General features: G+C 38.0%; 1 protein-coding gene across 14 annotated transcripts in view; it reads right to left on the reverse strand.

Moving 5' to 3' along the window:
- Positions 1–25,907, reverse strand: part of AKAP6 (A-kinase anchoring protein 6) — a 458,273-nt gene that overhangs the window by 110,476 nt on the left and 321,890 nt on the right. For all 14 annotated transcript variants that reach the window (XM_084968956.1, XM_084968955.1, XM_021099869.2 and 11 more), the window contains 2 exons: positions 20,434–20,582; positions 5,332–5,452 (listed from right to left, as the gene is read on the reverse strand). In XM_084968956.1, coding sequence (XP_084825082.1) covers positions 5,332–5,452; positions 20,434–20,582 — 270 coding nt within the window. The remainder of the gene's footprint in view (positions 1–5,331; positions 5,453–20,433; positions 20,583–25,907) is intronic.

Genomic DNA, 25,907 nt, shown 5'->3' on the forward strand with positions numbered 1-25,907 from the left:
TAGGGACTCATAGTCTATGTACCTACATATTAACTCTTTTCACAGAAATAAACTTCAGCCTATATATATTTTCTTGGTTCTGATTTGCATTTATACATTAAAAATATTTTTATCATTTCTCTGTGAATTCTTATAAACAATCTCAAATCAATAATAAAATAAAAGTGTAATTAGTGCTTAGTGAGCACTGTATTATTAGAATAAATGGTCCTTTTCCTTTTTCACACAGGACATATTTGTGTGATGCTTATGCCAATGGAGAAATATAGAGGATATGTGCATTTTCCCCATAAAAGCAGAAAATATGAGTAACTAAACTTCTAAAGGAAGTATAACATCTTCAGTGTAAATGCCTTGAAAGTATAAAGGTCTTAGTTGAAGTGGGCACTAATTCCATATTACTGTTAAACTGGATGGGTTATTTTCAACCCCTCTGAAGTCAGATAATCTACTATTTTATTGATGAAGAGCAGCTTAGCCATTCACTCAAGGAATGAATCTATAAATGTGATGTTTTAGTGTGCTTCATACTATCTGAAAACTGCTTTTGCTCAATTATAACAGTGATCACGAGGCTGTAGCTTCTGAATTTGGCCAATGAAATTAACCCTTAGTCTCTGGAACCCCACATCAATCCAGGACGGCTAGGGGCTCTGTCATCTGTGCTTTGTAGGTGGCAGAGAAAGGCTGTCTCTGCAGTGAAGTAAAGCCTCTGACAGGGCTCAGCTTGAAGCACTCCAGAATCAGTTCTGTCTGCCGTGGAGGCAGGACAGCATTGACAGTCAGGGGAAGCCTGGGCTCCAGCTCTCCAATCATGGAGATGCTTCCAGGTCACTCAATCTATAAAATTTATAGGATGGGGGAGGCAGTGTCTTGAGCTTCCCTGAGCCCAAGAATAATGCCACCTTTGATCCGCAGAAATGAAAAAAATGAAGCTTTTCCTTTGCAAGTGGGTTTTAAATATTTCTCCATTAATAGTTAATGCACATGCAGACCAACAGAGTGACAGCTCCCTGTGATTATGCATTCTGGCTTCGTAATGCTAGTCCAAATAGGAGCTGAACTTTCAAAATCACGGTGTTACTTTTGACAAATTAAATTGTCCTACTTAGGAAGGTAGGAGGAATGAGGAGAAAGAAAGTGAGAGAGTGGGAGTAAATTCTCCTTGGAGGTGATTTTCAGACTGAGGAGGAAAAAACGAGAAAAGACTACATTTGCGTTTTCCAGACTGATGATACTGCCAATGTTTATTAGAAAATAACTACAGAAGGTCCCCATTCAGAGGCTGAGCCAGACAGAGAAGAGGGAAGGAAGGATATCGTCTCACTGCCTCCAAACAAAGAAGAAAATATGTTTCAGGGAGTGGTTAGTTTTTAATAAGAATCAGGTTGTTCTTAGGGCCCCCGTAGTTTAAATCTAATCAGAAAGAAAATGGTCTTAAATTTCTAACAATCTGAAAATATATTTTAAACAGAAAATCCTCTTGACAGGCCATTGTAACATTACAGTTCTAAATTATGTCAGAATATATCAATGTAGTCTTTGCCTAAATCTAATTATTTTCCTTTAAAAGTTCATCGAGTATTTTCCTGGTTTGAGGTAAGCAAGATATTACAAGTGCCAGCTCAGGAGATGTGCTGAATGAAGAGTCTGGTCTTTATTTTAAATTCCACATCTCGAAGTTAAAGTCAGAAGATTTTCTAGTAAAGACAAAAACATGAAATTAATAGGTAGGAGTTCCTGTTGTGGTGCAGTGGGTTAAGAAGGCAATTGCAGTGGTTTGCATTGCTGCAGAGATGCAGGTTCAACCCCAAGCTTGGTCCAGTGGGTTAAAGGATCCACTGTTGCCACAGCTGTGGTGCAGGTTGCAGCTGTGGCTCAAATTATATCCCTGGCCTGGAAACTTCCATATACCAGGGGTGCGACCATAAAAATAAATAAATAGATAAAACTTTAAAAGTAAAATAAGTAGGTAAGGTCAGGAAGGGAGTATCTAATACTGAAAATGCCAAAAAAATCTTCACACTCATTGACTACTATTTAACGGTATTTTCTCTAATCTAATATTTCTAAATGTGAACTTCAGGGATCAACCTAGGACTGTGTCATACATGAACTGGGGTCTGAGCATGACCATCCATGCTAGGAAAGGAGGTGAATGACGAAACATAGAGAACCCCTCAAGGAGAGAAGGACAAATGTTTCTAATTCTATAATAACAAGAATAATGATTCTGTCCTAGTCTACATTTTCTGGGATTTTACCATCACTCAGCTGAAGGTCTCCCTTAAACTTTCCCTCTTATTCTCTTTACTGATAACAAGGATTATGAGCTTCATTCCCATCCTTAATTCTCTTCACTCAGCAACGATTAGTCAAACATTAACTATCTAAGGCGCTTTGTTAATAGCATATAGAATATAAGTGTAAGGCATTCTTCTTGATTTTATACAAGCATTTGAAGAAATGAAGATGATATAGAAGAGTTGAGATAGATTGGAAATGCTGTGAAACGAGTTGGGTGTCCTTTTGAGTTGTCACAATGAGGAATAACAAATGTCCTATAGTGGAAGGGATAATCCCACAAACTGATAAAAAAAATTATTTTGTCCCAAATGCCAATGGTACCCTTGGTGAAAAATGCTGATGAAGCATTGGTACCTTTCAGGCCCAACAAATTTTAAGATTAAAGATGATTAAGGGGAGTTTCCATCATGGTGCAGTGGTTAACGAATCCGACTAGAAACCATGAGGTTGCGGGTTCAAGTCCTGGCCTTGCTCAGTGGGTTAAGGATCCGGATTTGCCGTGAGCTGTGGTGTAGGTGGCAGACGTGGCTTGGATCCCGTGTTGCTGTGGCTCTGGCATAGGCCAGCAGCTACAGCTACATATGCCATGGGAGCAGCCCTTAGAAAAGGCAAAAGGACAAAAAAGACAAAAAAAAAAAAAAAAAAAAAAAGATGATTAAGGTAGTCTCAAACATACTGAAAGCCTAGAGAGGCTTGGGGAGCAACTGAAAAGCTTAACTCCTTTAAGGTCTCTATAATCAATAGGCCTCAAACCTCCTTCCCCCAAGGCATGAGTCCAGCTGATTCCTAGAAAAGCAGATTAGAACAGAGAAATGGGACACTGAAAAAGTTGACCTAACCTGAGAATCCCTGGGGCTTCTTGGCAAGGACCTGAAATTAATTTTAAATTTAAAAAAATTAATCAATATTTTAAATTCAGGAGCCACCGCAAATTCTAAACGACTCCTTCATCAATATCCTCAGGATTACTTTAGAGGTTTCTAAACCTCTGGAATAATTTGGAGGTTTATATAAAGAATGAGACTCTACAAACCTGTAGCATCTACCCTTGGTTTCTAACACAATCTTTAATTTGGTTATAAGCCAAATGCACAATTAGTGCTAGTCTAGTGAGCTTAGATCTCTTGAGCACTAAAAGCAAAAACACGATGACAAGTCATGAGTCACAAAAGAAGAACCTCAGTATGAAAATGTTTGGAAAAATACTATAATCCAGAAGTACTGAGTGGGTGGAATAATGGCCTTCAATATGCCAGAATGGGAATTATCGGGCAGAGCACTTACAAGGAAACCACAAGCAAAAGAAGACTGCACTTTTTGTTCAATGATTTCCTATTAATTGTGATGTAAATTATATGGATGTGATTTTGACAAAGAATAGCACTGTGTCTAAAAAAAAAAGTGCTATTCATAAATAGTGGTTTATGTGCAAAATACAAAATGCATCAAGAAGAAAAGAAATGCTATTTGGCATCATGGGTGCAATAAAGTCTGAGATAATGGCTTATGATTAGATAACTTTTGTATTATTTTTTCTTGTTTGGCTAGATGTTTAATGCTTAAATCTTAGGAATAAAACAAATATTCTTCTGTCACTAAACTAATACAGATTTATAGGTATTTTTCATATGTAATTCTTGATCCTGACATTAAATGTGAAATCATTTAGCTTTGGTTACATTGGGTTGAAATTGTTACTCTAACAACATGTGATGCCAGAAGATATACTAGGTAGCTTTGTTGCTAATGTGGACAGCTACCCATACAGGAAACAGCTAATAGTCAACCAACTTGATTAATGTTGGACAGGATTCTTGAGGGAGTAAAATATCACCATTTGCTGAGTCCCTGGGGAACTTATATCTGCTCTTAACTAAGATGATTCCCAGGGGACACTAATTAAAGTCTACCAGACCCTTGAAAAGTACAAATAAATATTTCTCTTTAGAGGAGGCAAAAGTTAAAATAATATATTAAGGAAAGTGATAGCCTTCCTATCTTAAAGTGATAAAAATCGGAATAGAAAGAAGACAACTTTTATGTGACCTTGAATGTACTTCTTATTCTATAAGAAATTTTAAAAAGCTAGAGGGTAGTTGTTTCTTGTCATTATACTGTTGCTGATTCTGTGGTTAGTTATTAATTTTATTTTTTATGATTCACAATCTGCTCTTTGAAATATGCCATATGCTCAAAGCAATTCAAGGATGACAACTGTCAGAATTACTCCAATAAAAATTGCCTAAATGAGGAAGATTTACTGCAGTCTGATATTTCAGTGGAAAGTCCCTCTACCCTCCCCAACTGCTTTTTCAGACACTGTGAATCTTGCAATCATTTTTTCAGTCAAGATCACACGGTTGTTTTGAAAGAACTTCTAAGACCATAAGTAGAATGGGTAAAACACACTAGGCTAAGGGTGAATTAACAGACATGGGAAACAATATAGATAGTTATTAGATGGATTGCTTGCAATCAATATGTGAGTGCCAAGCCAGTTTTCTTAAATCACACGCAAATGTATTGACTTAATATGACAATGTCTACTGTGTGTAACACTAATAAACATTAAATTGGACAAGCCTTGTACCTTGGAAACAGCAAGCCAAACGGAAGGCAAATTTCTTTTATCTCTAGAAAGATCTGAGGGTGGATAGAATCCACCTGAGTGCTCCAATCAAAACACATTTTGTTAAATGTTAGCAGTCCATTTACCCTTCATTTTGCTTCAGTCTATTTATTAATGCGGTTTCATTTATTGCTATTCATCTTGAAGATAAATCTTTGTCCTTCTATAGAATTACACCAAATAGAATGTGATAAAGGAAACTTTCTTGCAATTATGATGTCGGTGCAGCCTGTCAGCACACAAGGGATGGAAATGAGTTTGGCGACAGGGAAGGGAATTCTAATAGACACCATGATACATACAATGAACGCAAAAGATATCCTGAGAGAGAGAAAGACTTGTCAGGCTAATCAGATCTTCCACGGCAAGGTAAAGGCAAGAAGGGTAGCTCTAACCTTGTAAAGATGCTGCTGCTGCTCCTCTGACATCATCAGGTCGTGGCTGTCCATCACGAGGGACTCCATGTCAATCAGCCAATCCCAGAGCTCCTGATATTCTGAATCAAAGTCCAGAAGCCTGAAGATAAGGCACAAAATGTATTATGCATAAATATAGTGTAGTTGTTAAAATCTCATATTAGAATAATATATTCTTGAAAATCTATGATGTTCCTAGGTGATACCTGGAAAAAGAGAAGGAAAAACTGTCTGTGTGGTTACACAGTGGGCAAAATTGGAACGCAAGCTTGTGACATAGCCATTTCTTAGGTTTTGAAAACATAGCATGTAATTCTGATGCTCATGCCTGAGACATATCATGGCAATTTCCATTTGCTAACCCTTTCTGAGAATTTGCTGCATTTGAACAAAATGATTACTACTATGTCCTTGAGAAAGAGCATTGCCATATTTAACAGACTGAGATATGGAGGTTCAGTGCCTTGTGAAGACTGCATAGTCCAGAACTGGGGGTAAAGATAGTACCCTCAACATTTGCACCTCTTTCTCTTAGACTATATTTTGCACGGACTTGGCATCCTAATACATTCATGATTAAGAGTACTAATTTAACTAATTTCTCTATAATAATCACAACTCACTATCATATCCCAAACATTATTTTCACTGGGAAATGACTCAATCATTTATTTGTCCCTCTGCTGTCTATCTGCCCATCTCTGCAAACATATATCCTACATTTATTGTCATGGATGAGTAGCCAGCATTTCAGCTTAACACTCAGAGATAGGCTTGAGTGACTCTGGTAAGCCAGTGAGAACCAAGGGCAGATCCAGCATTAGACAGGTGTTCCCCACAGACATGTAGGAAACAAAGGTAAGGACAGGAAGTCAAAACAATGAATCTCTGAATAGCCAGCAATCATTAAAATTCAAAGGAGGATCACTATGGTTTTCAACAAAATAAATCATTAGAATAAGGAGCTTAAAAGGATTAATGTGATTCTCTATTGAAAGCCTGGTGAATAAGTAAAGCTCAGATTCTTCTAAAACACTGTGATCAGAAAATGAAAGTGCAGAATGAAAACTATGACTTTGTCCTTCTCCCCCAAATCATCACCCTAAAAGAAATCCTAGTCTTGTCAAATTGTAACTGAGCAAAACCCTATCAGTACTAATGAAGCAGCAGCCTCAGGTATGAATCTGAATTTATCAAGTGAGCATCTTATTACTACCTTGTTGCTGTCTCTATACATTAAATGACTGCTTTCCAAGAAAATGAACATCCGCTTTTCACAAGTTACAATTTAATCTTAATAGATCTGTCAAAAAAAATTAAGGTGTGCCCGGTAATGAAGGAGCCTAGATTTAGAATTGTCTATTTTATTTTAATTATTTTACCATAATTACAAAGTTTCTTGATTAGAACCATAAGTACCCAGGGCAAGATTATCATTGGCTAACACACAGAATTGATTAATAAATGTTTACTGCATGCCAATGATGGCTATCGTTGATGTAGCCAAAACCTTAAGTAAGGTGATGGTGGTCTAGAGCAGTGCTTTTCAAATTGCACTGTGCACAAGGCATAGCTGAGGCTCTTGCTGAAATGTAGATATTGATTCTTTACTTCTAGGGTGGGGCCTGAGAGTCTGGGTTTCTAATAAGTGCTGGCAACTTGGCAATGCTGCTGGTCCTGGGTCTCACTTGGAGTAGCAAGGACTTACAGCATACAGGTGAAATTTGAAATAGTACCTCATTTCAAAACACTACCAACCAACCAAAAACCACTGCAACAGGGACACATAAACCATCAGGTTTTCTTTATTAACTCTGTGAGTGACTAATAAGGAATGACTAATAAACATTTGCTCACAAGGCAGGCACAATCACTTAGAAATGCCACCTGAACTATGTTTGTTTCTCTCTCCTTGCACCCTCCCACATTTTAATCATAAAAACAGGGGAGAGGTAGAATGCCATCCCCCAAATTAGGAGAGCATGATCTTAATACTCATAGATAGGAAACCATATTCAGGGGAATATTAAAAGCAAAGGGTAAAGGAAGGAGAAAGCACACCCCTTATGTCTCAGTGGATTTGGAGAATAAGAGGGAAATAAAGGCAAGAGGAGCAGGTGCTCAGATGTGTATCCACCACCCTCTTGGTCTGAGACCTAGAGGTAAAGCCAAAAGCAGAGGATGTCAGCTCCATTTCCTGCTCAGAAGTCTGCGAGAATGCCTTAACCAAGGTCCTCCCAGGAATCTGAAGTGGGGGTGTTGTAGTCAGAGAGTAGTGGGCAGGACTCCCCTTGCTACCCTATTCTTTTTTTGCCATTTCTTGGGACGCTCCTGCGGCATATGGAGGTTCCCAGGCTAGGAGTCGAATCAGAGCTGTAGCCGCCAGCCTACGCCAGAGCCACAGCAACACAGGCTCCTAGCCGCCCCTGTGACCTACACCACAGCTCACGGCAATGCCAGATCCTTAACCCACTGAGCAAGGCCAGGGCTTGAACCCGCAACCACATGGTTCCTAGTCGGATTCATTAACCACTGAGCCATGACGGGAACTCCCTGCTACCCTATTCTATCATCCCTGGTGAGGAGACTGTTCTCTCAGCCTCCCTTGAGGTTTCTGAGAGTTCAGCTGGTGAACTTGACAGAGTCGTTGTCATGGCAACAGAGACACAATGACTCCCAAGAAGAGCCAGGGGAACTTAGAAACCAGACCTCGGAAAGCTGTTGGCTGGGCCAGTGAAGGCTGAGATGCGGCCGAGTCAGCAGGAAATACCTCCTGACCAAGACAAGAGATAACAATGCAGCCACAGCCCTCTGGAGGTGGGGTTGGGGGCCCAACCTCATAATGTCAGGGACAAGACCCATTTCAATGAACCCAGTCAGCCTGCACCCAAGGGCCACATTAAGCCAAGGGGCCTCACTGTACCTCAGAGTCACAAGGTCATATAAGCCCCCTATAGGCACAGATGTTATCATGACAAAAGAAAGGAAAGGAATAGGAAGTCTGAAAAACAGCATTTATCCCAAGAGGTTGTTCCCTAAAGCGAATATTAATTTGTTAGGAGAGGCTATGAGCACTGTGCTTAAGAGCCCGAATGGTGATTTTTATTTTTTTTTTTTTAATAGGCTCACCCACAGCATATGAAAATTCCCAGGCCGGGGATTGAACCCTGCTGTTGCCACAGCTGTGGCAAAGTCAGATCCTTTAACCCACTTCAGTGGGCCAGGGATTGAACCTGCACCTCCACAGTGACCCCATCTGCCACAGTAGGATTCTTAATCCATTGGGCCACAGTGGGAACTTCTGAACTCCGATCTTTAAACAAGGATTTTCCTTACTGTACCAGGAAAGTATGTGTTTAGGAAGCCTTATAAGTTATCAATGAGCAAGAGATAATAAGGAAAGCTGTTTTCTTTTCCATGTAAGTATGACTTAAAAAGACATTTTGATTATGACTAAACAATGTAAGGGTAAGAGATAAATTTATCTTTGGATTCCTAACGCCCACGATAGTACGTGGTAAATGATGGTGAATGAATGCAGATAATGAAACAAAAAAATTTTAGTAGGGCAAGAATGACTTTTTGTGATGAAGATAATATCTAACTTCCAAATGCCAATACCAAAGCAACCAGTGCAATATGGGCAGGCTTCTTCATTCATTCTGAAGGTGAGATTTTGCCTTTGGTATATAATGGTACATTTGCTTACTTGAAATGATTATGTGAAGGAGATTATCAATTAATGTGAGTTGCCCTCCTGTTCTTTCACATCTTGTTTCTATAGAGAAAATGAAAGGAGATTTATGAATAGATTTTAAATAGATGAAAACTACATACAGGATGATAAAATGTTCAGAATCATGGAATTCTTTTTACTAGCACTTCGCCATGTCTTTATATCCATTGAGCTGTCCCTCCTATTATTCTCCTTATCAAGAGACTTAGAACAAAAGCCATTTCTTCTGTGGAATGTACCTCAGGCTGCTTCTTGGATGGTGTACACTGGAGACAAGCAAGTGGTGAATGAATTTAACTTCCTCTGATCTAGTCTATTTTCATCCTAGCCGCGAATATTTAGGCTTGAGTTTGTTAGATATGGTAAATCCTTTAGTTCTATATTTTGTTTCATTAGTTTAGAATCAGCACTAGTGTTTTCCAAACAACAAATTCTCATAAAGTCCTAATACTGAAGAAAAAAGCATATTTTCAAGCATTTGGGCCAGATGTTAATTCACAGCTTAGAAAAGACCTGATAGTTTTTCGAATTTAGTGAAATAAAATACATAACCTTGCATCAAATCAGAAATAAATCACCAGAACTTCTTTGTTCGTTTCTTTTTTTTTTTTTGAAACCTTCTGAAATGATTATAATTTAATGTTTGTTATATCAAGAAAATTCTTAGGTAAAGGAAATAGTTTACTTCCCTACGTTTATATTACCTGCAAAAGTGTGCTAAGTGTTATTCTAGTGTTTTTGCAAAGACATCTTCCAGAAGAAAATGCCAGCTACTACACAGGAAAACAAAAAAGATCATAGATGAGTGAATTTATCAAGGGTAGCATAGAACCAGTTAATAATTCTATATCCCTTTGAAGAATATGCTGATCCTATCAGCTGAATTCAAAATCCTAGTGAAAAATGCCTTCTTTTTAAAAGGTAAAGAGAGAGATGACTCAAATTGTGGCAAATTGTTCACTGTCTCATAAGGGCTATGAGTATAGGAACTATTCTTTTGGAGAGATTTTCCTTATGACATTTTCTTTGTAAATGTGCTTGGGTTTATGTCAACTCATTCACTCAAATATACAATCTGCTTCCTAGATATTAAAAAGGACCAAACTATACTTTTTCAGTAGTCTATGAATATGTTATATTCTCTATTACAAAGCAAACTCATATAATATTCTATGAAGTTGCTACAAATCAAACACATCACCAAAATGTTATTTTTCTGGGTATTTTTTCTTTAAATTGCCATGTACCTGATGGTTTCACAATTAAAGAGTTGAACATTCTATTGTGGGTATATTATTACCATTTTAGGAGCTTTAAAAGCTTAATCACATTATGAGGAGAAAGAGTCTTCTGAATAGAAGTCAATTTTTGTTAGACAAATGTAGAACTATGAATATGTTTATTCCCTGGTCTGAAATTCTGATAGACACATAGGCAAAGGTATGGAAAAATAAATGTGCATCTTTTTCTTTAGTGTTTATTTCTCACTTGGGGTTAAATACTATGGTAATTGGTGAAAGTATTTCCCAACATCTTGTCTACCATTTTCTCTGTCTTTTTAAGGTTAAAAAAAGATTCTAGGAAATAAACCATCAAAATAAACTTACAATAACTAACAAGCTTATTTAGTGTCATTTTTCTGCAGATTGTATAGCAAAATATGATTTGTAAGACTGGCACAGTTTAAGAAATCATCCTTCCTCTAAACCCTGGTGGGAGTTATGTTTGACCAGCTAAGTGTCTGAATACATAAATGCATTCAAGCCTTTGGTATTTAAAGTGAGCATCATTAACTCAACATTTCAACTTAAACTTTGCTTAAAAGATAAAGTTTCACCCAAGTGAAATCAATGGAAGGTGTGTGTGAATATATGAGGTTTCAGCTTGGTCCACTAAGGGGCTTTGATTAAAACAGACACCAAGTGAAGAAACCATCAAAATAGAGCAACTATTCGTTGAGAAAAAGATACGGCTAAAAAGTGCTGGCAGCTTTTCTATCTAAGGCTGAGTAATATATATTTTGGAGCATTTAAGAATCCATCTTTTGTTCATTTCACAAGAACACATCCAAAAACACAAGATTGGTTGCTGAAATACCAGCTCGTCTATACTGAAACCTCTGTTAAATGATCCAATTTTCCCAACTTCTTTAGCATATTGATTCTTTCCCCAAATATTCACTAAGTGTTATACTGTTCACATTATTTGCTAAAGGAAATTTGCCTCTGGTTTTCAAAAACAAACAAACAAAAAAAACCCATTACTAAAGGCAATGGTAACAAAATCTTGTAAAAATATAGTTTTAAGAATTTTACTAAAGTAAAATACTAATAGATAAGAATTTCCCATCATCCTCTACTCCATGTGTCATGTAAGCACAGAAGGGAGATACAAGAGTGGCACCTAGCCCAATCATAATATCATTAAATAATAAAATTTAGCTTTCCAGACATGAAATCTGATATGCACAGTTGCATGTAGAATCCCTTTCCACTCTAAACATATTAAAGTGTGGACACTAATTTACTATTTTGAATGAAAATTCATGAGCCACTTCCTCATGAGAAAAGCAGCCTGCCTTTGCCATTAATAAATAAAAAGGAATATGGAGTTCTTTCCAGCAGTAATTTTCTCAACTCTCATATACACTCATGTACATGTGAAAATGTCTAAGAAAAATAAAATCAACCCTACAGATTTGTTCATGACTGGACCCACTTTCTCATGGATCCATAGAATGTCCATAAACACTTGCTATTAAAAAATAAAAGCCATAAAGCAAAAAAATTCTAACCTCCAAGATTAGCCATAAAATTAGAAATATTAATGTAGATTTCTGGCTGTATTTAGAGGTTTCTGTTAGGCTGTCAGCAAGTCCGACCCTTCTCTAGATTTTCAGATAAGACACTGGACTAAGTTCTAGACAAAGAGCTTAAAAACAATCTGAATTTAAAATCAGTAGTGATTCTAATATAAACAGGAAAACCATACTTCCAAAGACAAGAGCAAGAGATAATGTTAAAAAAAAAACCCAAGAAACAAAGATAAACCTTCCTTTGTCATTGTCTGTGTGCTGGAGGGGACAGATCCAGATTTGCTACTGGCACACTGGTGATGGTTGGGCAGTTCAGCCTTTTATAAAAGGTCTACTCCACCCTAGACCTCCCTTCTTTCAAAGACTTAGGGAGTAATACAACTAGTAAGTAATATAATTTAGTAAGTAATGGAGAATACTTACCCTTGGTTAGGGCAGGAGGTAAATACACTCTCTGCTGCCCAATTCCTGACAAAAACCTGGTTGCAGAATTAGTTTGGAGAACTCTCTCAAGATGACTTAATCTATCTCATCCACAAGGCCGCCCTGACCAGAGAGTGCTATGCTTTGACTACAAGGTTTTAGTTACTCATAGAACTGTTCTTACCGAACCATGCTCTGACATCACTTCTACAGCCTCCATCAAAACTGCCTTGAAATGATGTGTCATAAATGCTCTTCATGGTGCTCTAGTGTGGGGTAGGGCTAGAGGGTCAAGGAAGGACCTAGACATCAACTAACTCTACTGAATTATATTCTTTCAGTTTTTGATAGGTTCAAATTTGATTGTGGATCAAGGTTTGTAACAAGGATTTCTCAGGTTATTTTGGCAAGGTTCCATTTAGTTTTATTCAATCACAGATTATCAAAGTAAAGTCAAGATTATTTAATTAAAAATAATTATTCCAAAAATTAATTTCATGATGGTAATTATTCATTTATTGTATAACTTTATTAATAGCTCAGTACTTTGTAACATGCTTATGGTAATATTACGTAGAAAATAAAAATGGTTTAAAACTCTACAAAAAAAAAAAAAGCAAAACAAAAAACCGCCTTGGGAATTTGGTTATCCTTATAGGGTTGTAGTATCACAGATGTCTGTCTTCTTAAAAAACTACCCGAGAAATTCCTTTTCCTCAATCTCAAAAATTTGTTTCCCCTGATACATATTATTTTTAATCTTAGGACACTGTGAATTTTCTGATGGATGAGATTTCACTCTCTTCTTTGGGTGTGGAAAGCTTAGAGTCAAGTCACTGCCCTTGTTGAGGACATGTAGAGAATATGCATTTTGTTGGTTTTCCTATACATATTTTACTTTTGCCTAACTCAACTTCAGTCAAATATTTATTCTCTTTTATTGTAAATATTTTTGTAAGTTAACCCAAATCCTTTGTGAAAGAGATGGGGAAATGCATAAATAAATAAATTTTAAAGAAAAGAGTTAAGTTCTGCCCATGAAAATGAGGTAGATTCGATTTGTCTTAGGTACCCTCTCACTGTCCTTAGGTACCCTCTCTCCCTCTTCAATGAGCCCTGTAAACTCTTCAAAGCAGTATAGAAATTGAGCTTGTTAAGATGGAAAGGATATATATGTATATATTTAGTTGACTTTCCTGTTAACTTTGAAATAATACTTCCCCAGAAATTATGCCACTACCTCTCCGATTTCCCCCTTGTTGAAAGCTCCTGGCCTGGGTGGCATTGGGCTGCTTAAGTGGAAGACGGTCTAGGTCTAAAAATTAGTCAAATGTACTTGCACATTAGAAGGGTATTCATGGCCCCAAATGAATACATTTCTATTGGTGAGATTTTTTCCATCCCAGAAAGACCTATTTTAATAATCATATAGAGTCCAGAATATCAGTTTCCTAGAAGGTAGTCAGGCATGTTTCGCTCCTTTGACTGAAGGCTGTGTTGTGATCTTACTATTTTAATACCACCAGGAGCAAAAAGAGTAACACTGTCTAGCTATTCATCAGTTTGAGATAGAGTAGGAATTAGGGCAAGAAAGGAGAAATGCGTGGTGGAAATAAGGTCTCTTTTGGTTGTCTAGTGATTGATCCATGAGAGTGTTCTTAACATCGGCACATGTAAGAGATGGCACTTTAATGTATGGCTGGTATGTACCAGAAAGAAAACATTTGATGTAACAATGTTCCAAGAACACTCACTGAGCAGAAATTCGGAATGGTAATTGTGTGTGTGTGTGTGTGTGTGTGTGTGTGTGTGTGTGTGTGTGTGTGTGTGTGTGTGCATGCACCAGAGAGAGAATAAGAGTGAGCAGGAATGTTCATCCAACTGCACAGAGATATTTTTGGCCTTTTGCTGGAAAGAAAACCCTATAGCAGTGAAATCTAGGGGTGATTATAACCCTTCTCAGGTGGGTAAGGTCATTCAGTGTGCCTTATTGCCTTATTAATTTAGAAAATAAAATTTGATCTTTAATCAAAATCAGAAAAAGTACACAAAAATGTGAGTCATAGGATGTTCCAGACAGTGTTGTTTATATTAATGTTACAGGTTATTTTTTTAAAAAATTGATGTTTAATCAAGTGATGTTTTAATATAGTGATTTATTTGTTTTCCTCTGTCAGTATCATTCCTCTCTGGGAGTGTCTTATATATATGTAACTCAGACCAAATGTGTGAGTATAACCAGATTGCACCACTACATGTGTGTGTGTGTGTATATATCTATATATATATACTTATATATACTTTTTCATATTCTTTATCATTATGTTTTATTACAGAATACTGAATACAGTTCCCTGTGCTATAAAATAGGATCTTGTTGTTTATCCATTCTATATATAATAGTTTTCTTCTGCTAATCTCAAACTCCCAATCCTTCCCTTCCCAATTCCTCTCTCCCTCTTGGAAACCATAAGTCTGTTCTCTATGTGTGTGAGTCTGTTTTTGTTTTGTAGATATGTTGATTTGTGTCGTATTTTAGATTCCACATATAAGCGATATCCTATGATATTTATCTTTGTCTGATTTACTCCATTTAGTATGATGATCTCTAGGTCCACCATCCTGTTGCTGTAAATGGAATTATTTCATTCTTTTTAGTAGCTGGGTGATATCCCATTGTACATATGTTCCATATTTTCTTATCCATTCCTGTGTTGATGGACATTTAGGTTGTTTCCATGTCTTGGCTATTGTAAATAGTGCTGCAATGAACACTGGAGTACATTTATCTTTTCAAATGACAGTTTTCTCTGGGATAGATGCCCAGGAATGGGATTACTGGATCATATAGTAACTCTGTTTTTAGTTTTTTAAGGAATTTCCATACCATTTTCCATAATGGTGGCACCTATTAACATTCCCACAAACAATTCCCTTTTCCATTGAGGTCTGTTTTTAAATCCCCCCTTCCCTTAGTGCCCCCACCACCACCCACTTGGTGACCAGAGCCTGTCTTCAACTTCCTTCTTTCAGTGTCCATCAGTGCTGTCTTATTAGCTCAGGCCCTAACTATTTCTCCCTTAAATGACTAGATTAGCCTCTTAACCAAGCACTGTCTAGTCTTGCCCAAACCAATCTATTCTCTAGACTGCTATCAGAATACTGTTTTAAAATTGCCCGTGTAGGAGTTCCCATCGTGGCGCAGTGGTTAACGAATCCGACTAGGAACCATGAGGTTGCGGGTTCAATCCCTGGCCTTGCTCAGTGGGTTAAGGATCCGGCATTGCTGTGAGCTGTGGCGTAGGTTGCAGATGCGGCTTGGATCCTGTGTTGCTGTGGCTCTGGCATAGGCCAGTGACTACTGCTGCAATTCTACCCCTAGCCTGGGAACCTCCATATGCCACGGGAAGCAGCTCTAGAAAAGGCAAAAAGACAAAAAAAAAAAAAAAAAATTGCCCATCTAGTCTTATTAGAAAACTTGACTGGCTTCAGCTGTTTGTACACACTGCCAGCTCTGTGGGAGACACTCTGGTTGTCACTTCTGACCCTAGGCCATCCTCCAGGACACTTCTCCTGGCAGGCATTCCTATTTGTATACCCCTACCACCCTCTGTGTCCATTGTCTCTACATCCCCAGAGTTTAGTAGAGCCTGCACTTCACAGTTGCTCAATGATTATTAAATGTTGAATGACACAAAAGTCATGTGAATCCAAATCTCCTATTTTCTTTCTCTTCCTTGAACCAGCAACTGGCTCAGAGTGGTTCTTTTCTCTCCTTCTTTCCCCTCACCCCAGATTTACTGACTCTAGCTTTAGCCTCCCAGTCAATCTCCATATTCTCCATTAATTTCTAACCTAAAATCGCTAATGACTAATGCAGTGTTTTTCAACCTGCAGCATCAGAACCACCTGGAGGACTTGTTAAAAAAAAAGATCACTAGTCTCCACTCCCTAGAGTTTCCAATTTAGTATGTCTTGAGTGGGACTAGAATTTGTATTTCTAACAAATTCTTAGGAGATACTAATGTTGCTGGTCCAGAGACCACACTTTGAAAACCACTAGAGCAATAGTTCTCAACTGGAAGTGGACACTAAATTTAACACATCTCGGCCCACTCCTGTCTACTGAATCAGAATTTTTAGTGAGGCGAGATAGGCAGGCATTTTTTCAGCTCAAAAGCTCCATAGGTAATCCTGAAGCATTATACTGTTCAAGAACCATGAACTCAGTGACCAAGTCCAGGATCTGGACTTCACTTTCTTCCCAAGAGTTATTTTTCACATCCCCCTCCAACTTTCTACCCTGCTCCCCAGTCACATAGAATAGCAGGCAGTCCAATGACTCCAGGCCTTTGCTCCCTCTCTCTGAGCCCCAGATGAGGTTCGGTTATTCATTTATGCATCCATGCATTCGCTGAGCACCTAGCACACTCCAGGATGCAGGGCAGAGTGTGGTGAACATGACAGACACAGCTCTGCCTCATGGAGTCCACTTTGTTTGCTCTGAGCTCCCCTAGCACCCTCTGCTTCCCCTTCTTCCTCACTGCACAGGCAAATACTGGCTTAATGCTGCACTCCCTTGCTAGACTATAAATTTCATGAAGGCAAGAACTACAGTCTGTCTTTGTAAGTGCTCAATAAATGTTTGTTCAGCTTAAATTGGAAAGCTCTTCCCCTGACCTACCCTTCTTTCCAAAATCATCTCCAGAGTCCTCCTCTCTCTCTGCTGTCTTTCCTGGTCTGCTCCAACTCTCCCATCACACTCGGAACTGAGCTCTGCCTTCCAGGAGCCTTGCTTCCTATTCCAAGCAGATTTCTAACTCAGCACTTATGATCCTTTACTCCATCTTGTTTACAGATCTGGCTCTTCCTAGCCAACTGTGAGCCTCTCAAGGGCAGGGGCCATTTCATTTTTGCCTTTTAATCTCTATACTTCATAGAGGAGATACTTAATATGTATTTGTCAAATTAATGGATGAAGTCAGTTTTGTCTTCACATAAGCCTACTTTGCAATGTCTTTGCCCAAACTTCCTTGTGGCTCTAATGAAAGTGCCTTAAGACACTTCCATTTCTTCATAGTAGGAAAATACCATAATTTAAATTTCGTACAGTATGGAACACACATAGCATGTGATTTAGTATGAAAAATGTTTAACAAGGGTCTGAATGAAATTCTCAGAGAGAGAGCAAAGCATGACTTTATGGATTATCCACTGCATTATGACCCAGGATTCTGAGGTGAAGTCCTAGTTAAGCCAGTCACCCAGCCTTTTGCCTCCCAGTTCTATCATTTATAAGCCAAAGAAAAGATTTATAATCTACACTGTTTTAACAGAAGTAGGATGCTACTTAATGAGTTAAGATTTTGAAATTCATTTAAAAAATGAAATCAGACAACTTTTTGATAGAGAGAGGTGTTATAAAAAGAGATGGTTCTGCTTTGCAAAATATATACAACTTAAGTGTTCTTGACAAACTCTGCTCAGAACATCATGCCATGCATGTAGTAGGCCTTGAATGTTTATTGGCTGAATGAAACAGAACAATCTATATGCTACCATTTAAATCATCAGGAATCAAAAACACCAACCACCAGTGATTCACACATTGCACATCCCTCCAGGAAGCCGTGGTTTCCCACTTTGCAGTGGAGAAGCCAATGCTAAATGTCTCCCCCAGGTGAACATACTCTGTTACTACAGCTCACATAGCCTCACAAACTTTCAGGGAAGTCTTCCCATATATTTATTACTGCTAAACACACATTCCAAAGCTGTATATAAGGTATGTTAAATCACCTTAATATATATACCTTTTCATCAAGCCAGAAAGGTTGTAAATTCATTTATGAACAATATTCTGGCTATGCAAATTCTTAGAAATTTAAGATCACCATTCTATCTAGCAGCTTAGTCTTCCTTGGAGTAATCTTATACATTTTTTAACCACATACTTTCTCCTTTGTGTGTGTAGGCATCGGGAAGAAATAAAAATATACTAATTGTATCACCAACTTAATGTTCTCTTTAGTAGACTGGAGATCTATCTGCATCGGGAAGAAATAAAAATATACTAATTGTATCACCAACTTAATGTTCTCCTTAGTAGACTGGAGATCTATCTGCATACGGAATGAAGACCCTAGAAAGCCCACACTATTCCCACAATTGCTTATCAGAAACAATGCTCATTCTGTGTAACAAAAGGAACCGTTAATGAAGTTTAAGTATCATTGGAGCAGATAATTTTACAGGGCAGTGTTCTTAAGGCTTCAGACTTAAGGATTTGATTGTGGGAGCAGAGTCTTAGGGGCAGGACACCGCAGATAACCTCACCCACATGCATTTCTCAAACAATGGTTTTCTGTATGTAAACAGAAAATAGAAAGGAGTATATGTTTTTTGTCCTTAGTATTAAATAGCTGCCTTTTCTTTAGCACACTCTTAAATTTCTACACAATGCACAGCCTTCAGCACCCTAAGGAGCATAAACAAAGGATATCAGGCAAGTTCACCTACTCCCACTTCACAGAACAATGCTTGTTGTTAGCTAAGCAATTCCCAGGGCAGATTTATGAATTGTGGAGCCCAGAGTAAGTACTCAGGTTGAGCCCTTGGAATCTGAGGTCAGAAGCACGTGGTGCCTGCTCAATTCCCAAGGCTTTTAGGAAACATGAAAATGTGACCTAAAGTTTGTGGTTGTAGATACACCAGAGACTATTTAGGCATTTAGAGAAATTAAAGCACATTAAAGCCTCAAAACAGCTTATTGTTCATGCTCCAAGTGTTAACCTTTTCTTTCTTATTTGCTGCTATGCTTTTCCTCTTGTGAATAAATGTCTTCAGAATTGTATGAGATGGATCAAATATGTGCATAACATGTCTATGTATTTAAAAAATCTTAATAGAACAACAAATTATATAGATACGTAGATTTTAAATTTTGAAAAGTTGTTTTTTCATTTCCTAAAAGAACAATGACTCTTGATTCTTATGGGCTGAGTTCTTAATTTATCCTCAAAATTTGAATGAGGATTTTAAGTCACATTAGAACTACAGGCACTTAAAAGATAAATGAAAGCAAGTACACGCAAAAACCTCTTTCCTCCTGTCTTTTCAAGGATTATCTTGGCTGGTGTGACACCTGTAGGTTTACACTGTGGTGCTAACATGTTAAGGAACTTGGGAGAACAGTTTCTTCCCCTCGTTGTCTGGCTCAAGTATAAAAGCGAAATAGGTTATTGTTTCCATTTTTATGAGTACAATTCTTATCAGGTCATTAAAACTATGAAATAATTAAATTTCATTATACCCTTTTACTCTTTAATAATTGCCTACTGAATACTAAATTGAGCCAGAAAAGAATAAAATATATATCCAATATTTTTTATAAATCCTGTATATAGGTTATACAAATATACACATTTATATATACACACATATGTTTGCATAACTTGAAAGTTATTTGCAAATATCTGAATGCATGACTCAACTATTCAATAGCATGGGTAGTTAGTATAACATAAATATAGCCACATGTCTCAGGCTGGATGAAATTGTTGGTGGGTCACTGAAGTGGCTGGGTCTGTTCACATACCATAGACTTATGCACTAGTCTATTATTCCAATTGACTTTACATGATGCTAACTGGTTAGCCCATAAGCTAGACAATTATTAAATATCTATATTTTTCAGAATAATTATGTTCTACCAAGTTTTCAGGGAGGTCCTGGTGTTTAAAAGTTGCTTAGATAGACTTTAAAATAAATGGTGAGGTTTAAAGAGGGGGAAATAACACTGAAAAAAATTACAAAGAAGATAGATCAACCATATAGTGCAACGCAGTAAAAGAAACACTCATAAAATCCCAAGGCTGTTTTCAAAAAAAGTAATAACAAAGTTAGGAAGTTCTGGGTTAGATGACACTGATAAAATCTATAGTCTTCAGTTCTAGCATGAATGGAAAAGAACACAAATGCCTCATCTGCTGAGTTTCTCGTGTCTGTTGGCTAGGGAGGAAATGCCTGCCTGAACACCTACCAGTGGAAAAACCATTAAAAAGTAGAGATTAGTGAGAATAAAACAATAAAAAGAATAGTTCCCTACCCATTGCCTCCTACTGAATGAACTTTTGACATATCAGCAAACTCTTCTTTCCTCTTGCTGCTGCTGGTGTACTGCTCGCTGTACAGCTTGAGGGACATCTGCTCAACAGCATCTCTTTGTGCTTCCAGGTAGCATAGTTGAACCTCAGCCTGGAGAGAGAAACAAAAAGGAATTGCTGTTTTAATCCAGAAGGAATGCATTCCAAGAGAGGTGTAACAACTCAAAGAATGGGAATTGTTCCCATCATTATACTGCTTCTTTTCAGGTTGGATTTAATGGGATCAGCTGGGCATATTACAGAATTATATTTTAGATTTAAAACTTATAAGTTCCTCCTTAAAATCTGACCTGAATAAATGAACTCTCAGAAGACTCAGTACACATCACAAAATATCCCTGAGATCATAATACTGTAGGATGAGACTTTACATAAAAATTCTGTGAAATTCCTTAATAGTATTCTTCTTTGTATTGCCACATATGCAACTTTTATTTTTTAAAGATTCCCCCCTCTAGCCCATATATTTGCATGGACACATACTCTGAACACTTCTCATTATCTTCCCTGAGGAGAATAAAAAAGCCAAGTACTAATTCTAATACCTCTTCAATAGTGACAACAGACTTCCTATAATACTTTTTTTTGATTCTGCTATTATTGTCTCATAATTTTAAAATAGAGAGAACAGTGATTTAGCTTACATGCAGGTTTGATTGTTAAATCTTTCATAGTTACTTGGGGCTCACTGTAGTACAGGAAGAGGTAGTAAGTTCACCACGCTGTTTTCTATCAAACCAAGGCCAAAAGAATGCTGAATAATATTTGGCATGGAAATGTATTGAATAGATGCTTTATTTATTGCAGCTGTTGTGATCCCTGTGGCTTTAGAGTTCCCTAGAACACCAGATGAGATGGAGAATGAAGTCTTCTCAGTGGAGTGCCTGCCCATGGTGAAGGGGAAAGGGCAATGCTGAGTTTATGTGCACTGTGGACCCAAAGAGTTCTTATTCACTTTCGGTGCTCTTCACTAAATCTAAGCATGCTTATTAACATTTCTGAAGAGCCTTAAAACTACTCCTTCTTTATGATTTAATTCTATATTCTCCCGTGAAAAACAGGTCTGGGTAAGCTGTTGAGTAGTTGCCAGAATTCTATAACATGTAGGAGAAGCAGAGTCAGACATGACCTTCTACTCTTCGTGTCCAGAGCCAACCAAGGCCTTTCGCCTGGGTTCTTGGTTTTATATGCTCAGCCATGGAAAAAAAGAGATCATGTTATAAAGCAGCAGCTGCGTAAAAGGGCAAATCGGGACTCTAAAAGAAATGGGAGCTTGTGAAATGTAAGAGCGCAAACCATTCTAGAGTTTGTATTTTGCTTTCCCTAGCAGCTAATCATGAATGCTCTAGATACTGAGGAAGAACTTCTACAATGCTAAAATTACTATACCCATATAATTGAAGTTTCAGAAATCAATTAAGAACTGCGATCTATGTATTGGTTCATGTAAATTTTTTTTTTTTTTTTTTGCCCAAACTAATTGAATAAGGGTAGACTCAACTGGATTAAGAATTCCATCCAACACTATAGACAAAGGATAAAGTTACACGCAATACATGCAGTATGGGAAGAGGGGCTGTGGCTGGTGGAAAGGCACAAAGGAAACACTATATCTAGTGTTATTTAGCATTTTTATGAATGGATACTGAAAGAGGAGGTATGGGGCATGCTAATGACAATATAGAAGGGTGCCAACTCAGAGGTTTGCAGGTATCATAGAATTTGCTGAAATGATACTTACAGACCTATGAATATTTTAATGGCTCGGGAGATGGACATGAAACTGAATATAAGGAGTCAATGATTAGGAAAAAACAACAGAATATAGCCTTCAAAAGAGCACACAATATTCTTATGCAATTAAATATGAGATAACCAAGAGGTATTGAACAAGAGTCAAAGAATTTGAAAACTATAATCTTTCCAAACGCTGTAGCTCCTCAAAGCTACAGGGATAATGAGGAGGTCATTCCACACATAGTATTCTATTGGAAACCCTATTAAAATAATGAATCTACATCATTTAGGGCCAAAGGACACATCTGATCTCCAGAGGTTCGTATTAGTTTTTAACCACCCTAAGGTAGCAAGCTGGACCACTGCTTGTTCTAGGTAAAGATCTCACAAATGTGTGTCACTTGTCACAAAAATCACCATAAAGATGAAAGTCACCTTCATATAGATTCATCACTACTATGGAAAAATAACTGAAATTCATCCCTTTGAGATCCTAAGCCATTTCTGTGCACAAAGGGAAACATCTCATATGACAGGGATACGTGGGTAAGGAGTTCAGAGAACAACTCGAAAAATAATTAGTCACCTTACAAAAATGATTGAAATGTTGTAATCTAAGACTTTTATTGCACAATATCTCACAGGCATTTGACATAGGAAACTTGCCTGTACTAACAGGGAGATGAATTAGATGGCCCAGGTCTTTCCTATCCATCTCTACTCCTATTTCTGCTTTCAGTGACTCATTCCTAAACGTGATGATAAAAATAGAACCAAAGTAGCTCCTCTGCTAAGGTTGAATGACTTTGCCAGTCTAAATCTCCCTGCAAACGGTCTTAACTTTTTCTCATGCTGTATATTAGTTCAAAGATAAATTTTTCAGGAGAAAGATTTGAAGAAACTACAGCTTAAAAAAAAAACAGTAACACTATCTCTGATTAAAAGAATTTCATTTATTAGCATCTATGACAATTGCAGATACTTCTAAAAGTGACTACATTTTTATAAATGGAAACTTAAGACTGATTTAATCTAATCTGTTCTATTCTAGACCTGCAATACACCTTAGCTGACCTAATGTGACAGATTCTCAGTCGCTCTCTCTCCCTCTTTTTCCACCATCCCCAAATCCATTTTATAGATGGTTCATTGATCTTTCTGAAGGACATCTGGGAATCACTGGTGGTGGTTGTTTCAGGGCTTAGTTCTGGACCTTTTTTCTTTATTTATATACTCTTCCATGGCTTTCTCTGCTATCTGTATAGTAATGGTTTCCTATCTTTTCTCTGAGTACCATCCTTATACACCCAGTCAACCACCTGACATTGTTAATAGAATTTACTTTTTTTTTTTTTTTTTTTTGCTTTTTTAGGGCCACACCTGTGGCACATGGAGGTTCCCAGGCTAGGGATTGAATTGGAGCTATAGCTGACAGCCTACACCACAGCAACAGAAACACCAGATCTGAGCTGTGTCTGCAACCTACACCACAGCTCAGGGCAATACTAAAACCTTAACCTACTGAGTGAGGCCAGGGATCGAACCTGCGTCCTCATGGATCCTAATCAGATTTGTTTCCACTGTGCCATGACGGGAACTCCTGAATTTACTTTAGACACAACTGTTCAAAACACTTTCCTTCTCATCCTTACTACATGTCCCCAAATTCTCTTTCCTTAGGACTTTCCCTTCAAATAAATGGCACCATCTGCTGCTTAGGTCAGAAACCTGGAAGTCATCCATGACTCCTCTTCCTCATTTCCCACAGCCAGTTACTCCCTAAATTCTGTTGATTCCTTTTTCAAAGTGTCTCCCTAGTCTGCACTCCTGCCAGCCTGGCCCAAACCTTCATCATCTCTCCCCTGCAGTACAGCAATTATCTTCTAATGTGTACCCTTCACCCATTCTTGCTCCTCCAACCTCTTCCCCAACAGTGCCAAGTGGCCTTTATAAAACGTGAGTTGGTTTTCTACCACATTCAGATCTAAAAAACAAACTTCTTCCACAGCCAACAGATTTGGTTCCCGCCCACCTCAGACCTCATTTCCTACTTGTCTTCCTCTTTATCAAGATGCTTCTGTCATACTTGCCTTCTTCCAGTTCGTTACACGGCTCTTTCCTGTCTCGGGACCTTTGCACATATTGCTCCCTTTTTCTGGAACATTCTTTTGCTAATATCCTCTCATTCTTTAGCTCTTGGCTGACATGTTACTTCCCAGAGAGGCCTTACCTGACTACCCTATCAAAAATAGATCCACTCTAATTTTCTACGTTTCAGAACAGTGTTAATTTCCTCTGTAGCACATATCACAAGTTAAAATTCTTATATGTGCTGTCTTACAATTTTTCTGTCTCCAGACTCCAAGCTCTATAAAGGGACTATCTCTCTATCTCCTATGCCAGTTTGTATTCCCAGCACCTTGGCAGTATCTGGAATGTGATAGGGGCTCAGTAAATAACTGCTGAATGAGTGAAGTGTACATTCATACATACATCCATTTATTACTCATACTGAGCCTTTATCATGTGTCAGGAACTACGCTAGGGACTGAGGGTGCAAAGATGAACAAAACATAGTCCCTTCTCTTAAGGGTTTGCAGGGTAGTGGAGGAAAGAGCCATGCCAACAGATACTACAAGTGTGCCAAGCGAAGTGATTGTGGGGAGGATGGGAAATAAAACCACTAATTGCCTGAAGGTGAGGAATGGGCAGTAAAAGCTTGATAGAGGTGGCATCTGAGCCAGATTTGGAAGTAAGGGTATGACTTCGTCAGGTGAATAAGCAGATGAATATCTTTACAGACAGAGGAATTCACTGACACACCAACAGAAGATGTCATTGTTTCTATCTTGGCCTTCATCTTCTTCCATCTCCCCTTCTCTTCATGAGAACATCGCCATCTGATGGATTGGTCCAAAAATGCTCCTAAAGTTCGTATCCCCTGGTGTACTTTGAGAACACTGTGTTGAAGAAGGAAGCACTAGTTTCCATGAAGCCGGAAGCTCAGCATCCCAAACAGAGGGAATGCCCCAAGAGATTCTAGTAATTCATATGTGTACTATGCCTTAACATTATGTTATGGACTCAACTGTGTCCTCTTCTATAGTATGGTGAGGTCTTCAACCCCAGTGTGACTGTATTTGGAGACAGGGTCGTTAAGGGGGTAATTAATTAAGGTGAAAAGCAATCATAAGGGTGCGGCCCCGATTCAACAGGACTGGCGTCCTTATAAGAAGATGAAGAGCAGTCCCACAGGGAAAAGGCCATGTGAGGACACGGCAAGAAGGTAGTCATCTGCAAGCAGGGAGAGAGGCCTCACCAGAAACCAACTGCCAGCACCTTAATTTGGGACCTCCAGCCTCCAGCACTGTAAGAAATCAATTTCTGTTGTTTAAGCACCTGGTCTATGGTACTTTGTTACTGCAACTCTAGCAGACTAATACACATAATAAAGTAAGAAACACTCCCTTCTCATCTGAGGTTTAATACAATTGCTTTGCTGCTTATCACTGGCAGCATGTTTTTCCCTCTTACTTTGTGTGAACCTATAGCCTAAATCACTAGAGATATTCCTCTTCCAATTTAGATCACAAATTAATAATTTAATTAGAACACAAGATGGCATTCTGAAATATTTTATTTAAATTTAGCTTTGTATGTGATGATCCAAATTCAATGA

The sequence above is a fragment of the Sus scrofa genome, chromosome 7 (assembly GCF_054392235.1).
Source record: "Sus scrofa isolate SSC_HxYL_T2T_F1_AM1 chromosome 7, Sscrofa_HxYL_maternal_Yorkshire_Landrace_v2.0, whole genome shotgun sequence".
NCBI classification, from domain to species: Eukaryota; Metazoa; Chordata; class Mammalia; order Artiodactyla; family Suidae; genus Sus; species Sus scrofa.